The sequence below is a fragment of the Pagrus major genome, chromosome 16 (assembly GCF_040436345.1).
Source record: "Pagrus major chromosome 16, Pma_NU_1.0".
Taxonomy (NCBI): Eukaryota; Metazoa; Chordata; class Actinopteri; order Spariformes; family Sparidae; genus Pagrus; species Pagrus major.
The window spans coordinates 8716084-8729296 of record NC_133230.1 but is presented as its reverse complement, the minus strand read 5'-3'; the positions used below and the strand labels follow the sequence as shown (position 1 = coordinate 8729296).

At 43.3% G+C, this 13213-nt stretch overlaps 1 protein-coding gene across 1 annotated transcript in view; it reads right to left on the bottom strand.

Moving 5' to 3' along the window:
- The window catches only part of efna2a (ephrin-A2a), an 85611-nt gene extending 76101 nt beyond the window's left edge, over positions 1 to 9510 (bottom strand). Inside the window, exon 1 of the mRNA XM_073484263.1 lies at positions 9368 to 9510. Coding sequence (XP_073340364.1) covers positions 9368 to 9510 — 143 coding nt within the window. The remainder of the gene's footprint in view (positions 1 to 9367) is intronic.
- Positions 9511 to 13213: the final 3703 nt, after the last annotated feature.

The following is a 13213-nucleotide window of genomic DNA, read 5'->3' as shown; positions in this document are numbered from 1 at the left end:
AGATATTTCATTGAAGGAACTCCAACAATAAAGAATATAACTATACCGCAATGCAAGTGACAGCTCTTATCACAAAGATTTGTTTAACAGAGCTATACTGGAAGGTATAAAGGATAAATATTGAGAGGATTACACATCCTTTTCCTGCCACTCAGGTCTTACAAAGCAAACATAGTGACATACTGTCTACAATCTTGTTAACTTAAGAGTGAAAAATACCAGGCAGCGAGGCACAAAGTCAAAATACTCTCTCCGAATGAGCGATAAAACAGAATCAGTTCGTCTGTCCGCTCCAAACGGACAAAGCTTCTGCATAAAATACAATCGTTGTAATCCTAATACAGCAATTACTGTACTTAGATACTTATATTAGTCAATTCAAGACAGTCACTCTTGATTCATGTTGATATTTCCCTTTTTTTGCTCTGAAATCAAAGATTATTTCAGGAGGTAGCAAATGTTTCACCTCCCATGGTCATGTTCCTTATTTACTCCACTGTACGAATGTGATGCATCCTATCTCTTCTTCTTCTTCTTCTTCTTCTTCAGAACCATATCATTACGCTGTTTGAATCCGCTCTCTTGGCAGAATTCAAAGGTTTATTTATTCACCAGAGACAAAGGAACAGCTCTGTGGTCAAGCAGCAAAGAAGTGTTTTGTCAAACAACTGCTTGTTTTTGACATTTCGTACTTTAACTAAAGGAACTGGCAGTGCATTTAACATCCTCAGACAAACTGTTCCACTCTAATGCCCCTGAATATTCAGATGACCTCCTCCTGCCAATCATCGTATTGAATCTGCTGATGACTAAGATCAGCTACAGTGGATCTTGTTATGTAACCGTCTCCTCCTGCTGAGCTGGGAGAAATCATTTCCGATGCAGGAGCCCTGACTTTAATTACTCAAAGTATCATTTTTAGCTCGATGCGAGAGGCTCTGGATTCCACAGATTACTCCCGAGACTGGCTTTCTCCCAGCATGAGCCGTAACAGCACTGACATTTTAAACACATAACACTGTCCAATCATGTAGGTCATGGCAAGAGCGCGTAACCTTATGTACTTCGGCTTTACGTGTGTATGTACAGAAAAAAGAAGGTTGCCCGAGGCAGGGTCCTGGACAAGAAAAACATGCTAACTACATCCCAACGGGACGAGAGAGAGGGAGAGAGGAGAAGTCGTGATAGAAGACGGAGATAAGAGAGAGTGGAAGATGAGTGCTTGAACGAGGGAGAGAGGATGGAGAGAAAGAGAGGTGGAGTGGGTGGTGGTGGTGGCAGTGGGAGATGGTTTTAACCCAGGGGCAGGTTTGAGTCTGACAAACTGTCAGTAACTGAGCGGGGGGGGACTACAAGTCTACATGTAAATTGGATGCAAATCTGCACGTGTGTGTCTGTGTGTGTGTGTGTGCGGTAGGGCTGAGGAAGTGCTAGTGACAACACATATCACTGGACGCCACAGGGGACACGACGGACAGACAGTAGTGTGTGTGTGGCTTTACGTGCAGGGACTGTGCTGATTGGGTGTGCAGACCGTGTGTGTGTGTGCGCGTACGTGTGCGTCCATATGAAAGTTTCTGTGTGCCGTTTATGCATGAGTGTGCTGGTACTTCTTTCTCAAAGGAAGTGTGTGTGCGTGTGTGTGTGTGTCTCCAAGGAGATAGATTCAGTCCCATAGAATGAGAGTGTCGTCAACCATCAGCGCTTCTCACTGACATGGAGTTCCTCAAAGACACCGAGATGAAGAGAGAGGAGAGGGGAGGAACAAAGAAGAAAATGGAAAAGAAAGTCTTTTGAAGGATAAACCACGGGATTAGATAAGGTGCTCCTTCTGGACCATTGAGCCAGTGTGTGTATGTGTGTGTCGAAGGGTTTGTGTGCGTGTGTGGAGGAGAGCCCATTGCTCTGAGCACATTAGCTGCTCGGGGTGAACAAAGCCCCCTCACCTGCAAGCTTTATAATATGGGTCTGGCAGCCAGAAAGGGGGTTCAGTGTGTGTGTATGTGTGTGTGTGCGTGCTTGTGTGGCAGCCAGTGAGTGGAAAAAGGATGGGTTTTTACTCAATAGAGAGCCAGTCTGGGTTTTATGTGACTGTGCGCATGTGTCCCATATCTAGCTTTCACTACTGTGCGACTGTGTGTGTGTGTGAGTGCGAGTAAATAGAAAAATGGAGGCTGCCTAACCTATTCAATAGACAGCCACTCTGGTTTTTATGTGATTCTGTGTGTGAGTTTGTGACCTAAATCTGGCTGCCACTGCCGTGTGTGTGTTTGTGTGTGTGTTCCTACTGTATGTCTTCACGCATGTGGCTCAAAAATCCCTTTATGCGAGTCTGGGAGATTTCCAGATCCTCTTCTAGCGTCGTGATACTGTGCGTTATAGTACTTTGTTACTGTGCGCCTCCACGTATCTCATCCCAACAAGAGGATGGACAACACTCTGAGTGTGTGCGTGCAGCTGCCTCCCCGCCGTGACCAAAAGTGGCCGGAGCTGTTTGAATTGGATTATCTCATACATTTTCTATTATCCAGCAAGACCTTGAAAGAGATAGGCCTGCTGAGAGCCAGAGCCCTTCGTATAAAGGCTTTGGCCAATTTGTAATATGCCTCCTCTCTCAAGTTGGAACATTTGCTTAACTCGTTTTTATTCAGCTGGACTTATCCAGGTTAGTCTCGTTGAGATCAAGGCACTCCTAAAACAGACCTGGCTAACGTACCGGCAGCGCGATTAATTAGCAGGTAAAAACCAACAATTAAAACACATCAGTGCGGACGGTGATTAATCCCAGTAAAGCATGCAAGAGAAAAGTAGAGCAAGAAAACAGAGCAGCGGTCGACAAACATTAATTGAAGCGATTAAAAACATCATCTGCAGTGGGAAATATGAGGAAATTATGTCTATAGCCGCAGGGAAATGGCAATATATATATATATATATATATATATATATATATATATATATATATATATATATATATATATATATATATATATATATACATATATATATGTACATATATTAATTTCCCATAAAAGAAACATATGTAGCCTACATATATGTACAAGATATGAAACCTATTAGATATTGGAATAATTTCATACATTGACATATATGTCCAACCCATACAAATATATATTTTTATGTTTGAATATTACACATTACATAACTGTCACTTATATTATATTTACATGAATAACATATATGTATTTGTAAAAATATGTAATACACAAACTATACATATATGCATAGAATAGTATGTATTGTTATATTGTTAACATGTCTGGCTGCAGCATACCAATACTATATAAATATTCAACTTATATAGACATTTTTATGTATGTTCAAAAACAAATTTTACTATGAGTATTTCATTATGTTATGAACTTATATTGTTACATATATGAATAAAATATATATTGTTAAAATGCATGGCTGTAGCTTACCAATACTTTATAAAAATTCAACATATAGATATTTCTCATACATGTACATATACATATTTTTCTACTGGTATTTCATATATGTTATAAGCCTATATCTCCATATATCCAAGGATGAATGCATGTTAGAATCATATATTGCTTTAAAGGTAACATAAATGGCAGCATCACTCTTGATACATAGGGACATATATGTCATGCATTACATTTCCATATGGGGATTGTCTTCACACATGAGGCATATATAAAGAATTCTTTTATGTGTGTCCGACATGGTTTTTGAAGAAAAGTATAGTTACCACATGAAAATCCTTCAAAAGGCACCGATTCCTTTTACTTCATTAAAAATTCCAGAATATATGAATATGAAAATATTTCTCATTTCACACGTTTATCTACAGGAGTCTGTGATTTCTCTGACTTCACCGTCAAGTCTTTTTCTCAGTTCATATGCACTGGAGGCTTCAGGTTTCCACATCACACTTGTGTAAGCTGAATTGATGTTGCGATTCATGCTCTTAGGCCCGCCTCTTTAAATCAGATTTTCAGCGAGCTCAGAGAAAAAACGTAAACTTCCAGCCATGAATGTGAAAACAGCCTTCTAGTGTCTGCGCATACGCCATTTCTGCACGGAGAAGCTCAAACATTCGACTGCAGGAACAAGAGAGAAAAACACACACCAAAAAACAAACAAAAACTATAAAAACATTTCTATAAGAAACACAGGTTGTCTCAGCTTTCATACCAAGAGTCTGAGATGACATCTTCTGAAACTTGTAGTGTCACTCCAATATGACGGGTGTAGACAGAATTTCATTTGTTGTCCTCAAAAGAATGAAACATTGATCTGAGTTCACACGGGGACAACGCCTCAGTTTGAAAGTTCCAGAGAAAGGTATAGATTTGTTTGAGCTGCAAGAACATCTAAGACAAGCTGCTGAGGAACTTTTCAAGCATAAAAAACAAAAACTATCTGCATAGCCTAGAGCAGGGCTGCCCAACGTCAGACCCGCGGGCCAAAGTTGGCCCAACGTAATATTAGTTTTGGCCGACGAGATGTTTCTAGCACAAAAGATGAAAAAATAATAATTAAAACCTTATAATTCCTGTTTTCTTTTTTGTAAGGTAAACTGCTCTTTAAATATGTACGATTCATAATGATTAATTATTTTAAACAAAGCACTTTGTGCGGGAGTCAGTCAATCAAGAGAAACTTCAGCCTCAGAAAGGTGATAGCATATTATCTCATCAGACATAACTATAACCATAATCATTTCAGATATGTTGGATTAGTTCAACATTTTTTACCTGTTCATAATTCATAAACAAAGGAGATCAAACAATTTAGATCAGACTTTGAAAATGTATCATCAGAATTTGCCTCTCAGGGCTTCTGTACAGCACTATTTTGCATCTTAACAATACAATAGGGGCTTCATCTTGGCCGGTGGTCCACCATTAAATTCCAGTTTTGGCCCTCCAAGGGTGCCCTAGAGCTACATAGTAAAATATGTTTGCTCTAGGGGGAAAGATGTGCACGTATGAACCCTGGCAACCAAGCATGATCGCTAACACATCTCAACTAGAGTCATTTCGGCTGCTCATTACGATCCCTTTATAAACCGACACTGCAAATTCATTAGCAAAAATTAGCCTGTTCAAACATCCAGCAGATACGTGGTAACTCGAACATGAGTTTCTGGCCCCCTGATGTATTTCCAATTTTCACTCTCTCGTTTTCAGCTTCCATCACTCCTGAGGGAAATATCCAGCTCTTTAGCTGCTAAATGTGGCCATGTGTTTAGCAGCTAGTCAATAACAGTGAGCCTCCGGTCTGTTGTTAGAGCTTTTTACGATCAACCATAAAGTTGCCATAAAACTGGAACACTGCATCAAACCAGTCTACGTTACCCAGGTGGGTACTACGCCATGCTCGGCAATAATTCAGGAAAACGTCCGCATATTCCTTCACTGTGTCGTGACTGACCAGAAAGTTTGTTGCTGGCAGCACAAACCAGTGAGTGACTACCAGTTCTATAAATATTAAGTCAGTACTGGTGACCTTGCAGAGAACGTCCCTCTCAAGCTGTTTTGTTGGCGGCAAACTTTTGATGCACATGAGAAGAGACAACACATCCTGATAGCTCAATACAAGCTGTGTGCTTGATGTTGTGTGATCAATTAAGACACACAGCTGTTCCTTTTGCCAGCTGTTTGTGTCATTTCGCTGCCTCAGACAATGGCTGCCGTTTGAATGTGATGCATCATTCATGCACATCTCATCAGTGCCTAAATCACCGTCTAGAGTATTAATTGGTGACCTTTCGGAAATTTCTTTGCAGGAGTCCAACTTCATCCGAGAGACATTTGATTTCACTTCATTAAACGTGTCAGCATATCATTGTTCACGCTGTGTTCAGTATATGGTGTTATATTGTCACTCCTACCTTGAAAAGCAAGCTAGATGAAGACGGATATCTTTTCAGGAGTGTTTACTGGCGCCCTTGCTCACATCGCAACACTTCCTGGTCATGTGATTGAATTATCCAATCAGGAGTTAGGAGGTTAAAAAGGTAAATGTGAGGAAAACCAACACAGGTACATTCAGATGGTTGGGATTTTTCTAAATTTCTAGAAAAAACATGTAATTTAACTTTATTGTGTAATCACAGCTGCATTGATCTATTACAGCTCGGTTCTTATTTTTATGGCTTTGGCCATTTGTTATCATTTAAAATATATTTTTTTCTGCAAAGCAATTGCTTAGATGAGGGAATGAGGCTACAAAGAAGTCAGGAGGGGCGAGGAAAGCATGATCAAGTGATAAAACAGCCGACAGATTATCTTAACCACTTTATTTGGAGGTAAAACCAAACGTAAAATGTCATAAATGATGAAACGATACAGGAGTAAAGACTGCCATACCGCCAGACTACGGAGGAGCTTCTTTCCTCAGGCTCTGAGACTCCTGAACTCATTTTCAACACTGCACTATATATTTTTTTTCTTGTGTTGTAATTTTGACCCTTCATTTATCAACGATTACAAAAAAACATCAGATAAGCTAATACAATACAAAAGAAAATTATCTTAAACCAGTTGTTCCCTCTCTTATCAGCTTGGTCCCTTTTACAAAAAAGCAGTGCCTTGTTTGGAGCCTAGTCACGTTTCAGAAGTCTATGAACTGTTGGCAGTTCCACCAAATACTTATTTCCCTACTACAAATCTCACATTGTTGTATTAAAATAACTCTTTGGGGTCCAAAGAGTTCAGGTTATCCATTATTTCACAAAGATTGAGTAGTTAAAAAAAATAGCCGTTGTGCTGCGGCTCTTTCCTCTTTTCTACCTCATTAATCTTAAGTGTCATTTCCACCGGGGACCACTTTATGAAATGACCAATTTCGTCCCCATCACTTTATAAAAGCATAATTAGTGAAAAACATGCTAAATAATTGCGTGCACCAATAAATTGTTGCTAACAGATGAGATTTAATTAATTTTGCAATTTTCCCCACTGTAATTATCTGCTGTGACCTCATACAATCCCCTCACTACACTGTCTAAATTAAAATGTTTAAAAAATGTATTTTGTTGATCTGAGCCTTTGTATCTCCACTTCTTTTCAACACAAAGTGACGCCCGTGTCTGACGGCTGCTCAGATTTATCCCGTGACCATTTGGAGGGGCTCCCAGCCTTAGCCCACTGTACTTAACAGCCAGACTGTATATAAGAAGGTAAGACTAGCTCTGCCTCGACCAGCTACAATGGTAAAATACTGCTCACACATTGATGTAGCAGGTCTACAATCCTATTATAAGAGTCACAGGGGCCATTTTTCAATCCTTTTTTTATATACTTCCAGTACATTTTGCTGATAGTACTTCTGTGCTTTTATTGTGGTAAGATTTTGAATACTTGACTCCTACCTAAAATGGAGTAATTTGACATTGTTGTATTGTATTAGATGTTACTCCCTCCGCCTCTTCACTGACTCAATGACTCGTTATCACCGTCATCTCCTCTTCTGAGTAAGTTTGCAACCTTGAACCAGTATGATTTTCAGACTGTTCTATTTCTGGCCCAGTGAGACCTCCTCTTTTTTTGTAATTTCACAACATTCACAGATCACAGCAAGTAACTCGATGAATACAATAGTCCTGTTCTGACCAAAGTTGCACTAAACCGCACACATCCTGTGCGTTCCGCTAGAGCTGGAATGATTTCACTGTCTGTGGTCTCATCTCCTTTGGCCTGTGGGCTGGTTCCCTCAAAAGAAATAAATAAATACTTGCTGTAATCCTCAAAGTTTAGAAAGAGAATTAGCTCTAGATTAAAGTTGAGGAATGAATGTTGTCAGTGGAAAAGGTCCTCACAAGTGCAGCGGGACAGAGTTGTGTGTGTGTGTGTGCAGGAAAAAAAAAAAGGCGCAGCATGAGCAATGACAGTGCCAGGGTCTAACAGGGGGAACCAACCTCGCCAGGGCTCCAGAGCCTAGATTCATTGCTTTAGTAGCAATGCATTTTTGATGTGGGCCCTTTCTGCTTCAACTTCCTCCGTACGACCCTGACGGAATAACAGCGCCCCCAGCATCCGTCCATATAGCTTCAATTTACCCTGTGACGTTTGCAATGTGTAGGTGTTTGTGTGTGTGTGTGTGTGTGAGTGAGAGTGCGGTGAAAAGGAGGGAGCGGAGGGAGACGAAAAGAAAGACAGAAAGACAGAGGGAGACAGCGAGAAAGGGAGAAAATGTTCCCCCTTGCCTGTTAAATATTTGAGAAGCCTTCTGTGGAAAAGTGATGCAGTCAGAGACAGGCCTGTTAGCTCAGTGTGTGTGTGTGTGTGTGTGTGTGTGTGTGTGTGTGTGTGTGTGTGTGTGTTTGGTTGATGCAGAGAGAGAGACAGGGCTGTTAGTTTGAACTAATTCAGCCGTGAGCGAGCGAGAGGGAGCACTTTCACTGTTTATTTATCTACCTGGGAGAGAGAGGGAGTGTAAAAAGAGAGAGAGAGAGAGAGAGAGAGAGAGAGGGGAAGGGGTGAGATAGAGGGGGAGAGAGGGAGAGAGAGGCTGGCCAGGTTGTCACAAACCATTAGACAGACGGGTCCAGTGTGCTCTGCCCCATGTCAATGAGAGGCCTGGCTAAAGACAACCGTGTGTGTGCGTGTGTGTGTGTGTATGTTGATGTGCGTGTGTGCGTGTGTGTGTGTGTACAGCCTCGTGCACATGTGTGTGTTTTTGTCTCTTTCTCATGTTTGTTTATTTATGGATGAGTTTTTTTGTGAACAGGTCTTTGCAATTGACAGAGAAATAATGCGCACTTGAGTTTGCTGTCACAAGTGGCTGGAATTGGCTGGAAGAAAGGTAAAGGCTTAGTGTGTGTGTGTGTGTGTGTGTGTGAGTGTGTGTGTGTGTGAGAGAGAGAGAGAGAGAGAGAGAGTGAGTGGGGGGGAGTAAATCTCTAGACATTGATGAGAAGAGGAGGCAGGATGCCCTCATTGTTTAAGACAAAAGGAGCTCTCTCTGTGCCACAGAACAAAATATCCAGCGTGCGTGCACATGCACACACACTCCTCCGCTCGAGCCTGCGTGTGTGTGAGAGTGTGTGTCTTGCTCGCTCATGTCAAAAGACATCAATATTGCAATATTCAGCCCAAACACTGAAGGAAGCAGGAAGAAAAGGGGGTAAAATTGAGGGGGGGAGAGAGTGATGTTGTCAGACAGCTTGTGGTTAAAAAAAAAAAAAAAAATGGAAGTGTGTGTTTCTCTGCCTGCATGCTGGGCATGTTGAGCAGTATTTTTGAGAGTCATACATGTCAGGCAGGTACACACACACACACACACACACACACACACACACACACACACACACACACACACACACACAGACACGCACACACTTTTAGGCCTAACTCGCAGTAAAACTCACTTGGGGTTGGAGCTGTTCCAGTAGACAGCGTGTCTGTCAAATATGATCTTCTCCTCTGCCCACACGGACACCCAGGACAGGATGGTCAGCACCACCACCTCCATCACACACTTCTGCCCGAGCTGGCACAACATCATAGACATCCAGGTGAATCTCTCTCTCTCTGAATGGGATCAGGCTCTCACTGCTGAGCTGCTGCTGCTGCTGCTGCTGCAGAAATCCTCTCTAGATCATTAATGTCCGTCTGCGCGTCTTTGGACGAATCGGGAAGGCGGTTCATGGATCGTTAATTGGCTTGATGCGAGTTCCGATAACCTCCAAAGGCTGTTTTCAAGTCATACTGAACGGTCTGAATTCACTTTTAAACTTGGTGAGCCGCGGACGGAACGGCAGGATACACATGTTATTCAGAATAAGCGCGTCGTCGGCGGGATGCTGCGAGTGCGTCTCCTCTGCAAGGTCCGAAACTTTTCTCCCATTACGCGCAGCCGGGGGAGATAGATGCGCCACCTGGATTAGATCCCCCTCTTCCTCCGGCAAAATCACAATTAATTAGACTCCAGAATTCACCCGAGGTTCGTGATTCTATCCGCGGTATCGTTGCTCATCAGCAGACGCACATCAACGTCAAAATCGGCCGTCATATTTATTTACCCCAGATTGGTGTTGGGTATTCAGCCTGACGCGCGCTTTGTTCCGCTCCTCTCGCGCCGCGAATTCATCCACGGCTTCAAAACTGCGTCCACTTGACCTTTTTCTCTGATTGCAGTTCAAAGAAATACATCCCAGACGGACGAGCACGCTCCTCTCCGGTATTTTCAGTCCAAACTTAACGCACAATAACAACTGCGAGACTGGAGCATCCTCCTCCTCCTCTCTCTCTTCCTCTCTCTCTCTCTCACACACACACACGCACACACACACCACAAGCTCTTAGAGCATCTCAACTTGGTGATCCCTCCGCTGTCACTGGCTCTAATCCAAACGCGGCTCCGGTCGCGGTGCGCCTTCGCTCTCCGTGCGTCACGCTGACCGGCGCAGCCAGAGAGCCGACGATGATCGCAGCTTTAGTCCGAACATGCTCCCGTGCAAATCCTCCACCTATGGCGGCAACGACACACACACCGGCACCCTGATTCGGTCTAAGTTACCCCCACCCCCCTCGTTCTCTCCCCGTCTAGCGCTCGCGTTTTTTTTCTCTGCGCGGGCGGGGCCTGTGGCCGTGCCGTGCCGTGCCGCGCTCCCTCCGGGGACTCGGGGCTGGCTGACTCACTGCGTCCCCGGTGAAACACAACCGGGGATGTATAGAGAACTAACATAAACACAATCTGATTTGAGAAAGTTAGCTGACCTGTTTGGTACGACATGAATCAGGCATTTGAGTGCAAACACATGAATTAAGATGAAATATTGTGCTAATTGCAGCCTGGATTGTCTTTGTTTGCGATTGTTTACTTTTTATTAATCACCTCCGCAACCATGTGTTTGACTGAAGGCGGTTTATGTCGCAGCTGGACATGCAGAGCGCCCATAAAGTTCTCTCTTTGTTTGAAAGCTGCGGCCTGATGGATGAGCTCGGGGAGGGAGAGAAAGAGGCCGTGTGATGGATCGCTGGAACGGTGGAGTCATTTTCCATCAGTGTCCATTAGGCCCAAAGGGCAAGCGAAGGCAGCACCGAGTCTAAAACCTGTGAGCCATAAACCTCCAGATAGCTCTGTCTGACAGAGCGCTGCCACCCCTGCTGCCTTTGTCTAACGCGCGTGTGTGTGTGTGTGTGCCAGACTCCTCTCCAAAAACATATCCATCTTGGGCATTTAGTCTCAGCGCCAATGGAGGGAGGTAGAGTAACTACATTGTTTCCACAGCGCTCCATGATTTTTCTAGCATGTGTCAATAGCTTGGGAGAGGATTGATCCTCGCTGGAGCTCATTCTGGGCTCAACGAGATGGGAATTGATTCAAGGGAATTATATGCAACGAGCCTGCATTCCTTAAAGGGGACCTATTGTGCTTGTTTTCGTTTTTCCCTTGCCGTCAGTGTCTTATAAAGGGTCTTGTGTGTGTAAAAGGTCTTGGAAGTTGAAAAGCATCAACGAGAGTGCCTTTCTCCAACCGAAAACACTGCTCCTGAAGTGTCTAAAACGCCTCATCGGTAGTCCCGCCTGTAATCCCGTGACTTTGTGACATCACACTACATCGCCGTGTCGTAAACGTGCATAATTTATGCCTGTATTCATGGTAGAAGTGAGGCTAACTAAAGCTGAAAACATCAACGTCACCGGACGGTGAGCGGCGCTAACTAAGGCGAGTGTGAGATGGCCAATCAGAGCGGACTGGGTATTCAGGAGGGGGGTCTTTAAGAGACAGGAGGAAAAACAGAGCATCCCAGACAGGAAAACTGATGCGTTTTCTGAGCATTAAAGCATGCAAACTTATTCTAGTAGTAACCTCAAATACAATTATGAACATGGAAATGAGAGAGAAAGCAATCTATAACCAAAAAAGGACTTTCTGCAGCGTACAAACGGACTTGTTCCACTCTTCCCAATCCAAAGAGTCCTGTGTTATAACTTTGAACTGAACCTTTCCGCCGCTCCATCTTTCACATCTCATTGTGCCTCTCGGTCGGATCCTTTATGCAAAGTGTCCTAGTTTTGCTTTGCCCTGCTCTGCCTGCAAAGTAATGCCTATAATTTGGGCTGCATGAATTCAGGGAGAGGCAGGGAGAGAACCCATGCACCCCCATAACCCAAATACAGCTGCATGTTGTCCGCCTCTGTGGATGAATTATTCAACATCTGTCTGAGGCGTGCATATGTAAACAGGTGGATAGTCTCCTGATGGCTTTTTTAAGGGGAGCCACTATAGACCAAAAAGACATCCTTCACCTCGGCTGTTCCTCCTCTGCTGTGTCACTCTCAAGAGGGAGTCTAAATCTCATGTAAGCCGTGCAGCCTACACAGTATTGGGTGTATTCAGACATGAAGGCCTCTTAAGTGATCCTAAATCTAACTGAACGCGGGTCCAGAGAGTCAGAGTACGGACGCACGCCTCTTTAAAAGGGTGTTAAATCCTGGAATTTATAGCTGGTTAAGTCTGTGATTGCTATGCGGTTTAACTCCAACAGACATAAATTATAGACACATGAATTATCTCTTAAAACACAGAACAGATGTGCGCACGTCTTTTCAAGCTGTTGACTAACAAAAGCAGCCATTCTTCAAAGTCTCACACATCAAGTGATATTTCTCAGCGACTAACTGGCTTTTGCGGAGATTGAACATGTCACAAATTATAAACAGGACATTCTCGTGAACTGCTTGACCCCACCCCCACCCCGCCTCAGTCACCACCAGGTTTGCATTTGTGTGTGGCCTCGGTGTTTGCCAGTATGTGCTTGATTAGAGACCGCAGCACTAATGTAAATAAATGTTGCCAGATGTTGAAGGAACGCTACCCCACATGGTTTTATTTAGTTCCGTGCACACAATGCTGGATGAGGTCGGGATCATATTAAGGGGTCTGGATTCTGCAAACAATTGGAGTGACATGTTGGATGTTTTGGATGTTGCAGCAGAGCTTGTAGTACATACAGTACGGCTTCTTCCGTGTCGAATAACTTTTGGATCAGAGCGGTTGTGGAAAATAAACGCCCTTTGCTGTACATCTACCGCTTGCCAGTTTGTTTTTTAAAAAAGTGTCTCGACTGATTAAAATTATATGAAGTACCATATTTTGTGTGCCAGTGACTTCTGGAATCTGATAACCCAAAAAACATCACGAATCTGTTTGGATCGTCTAACTTTGAGTTATCCTTCCACCCAATTATGCAATCTCTTTGCATTTC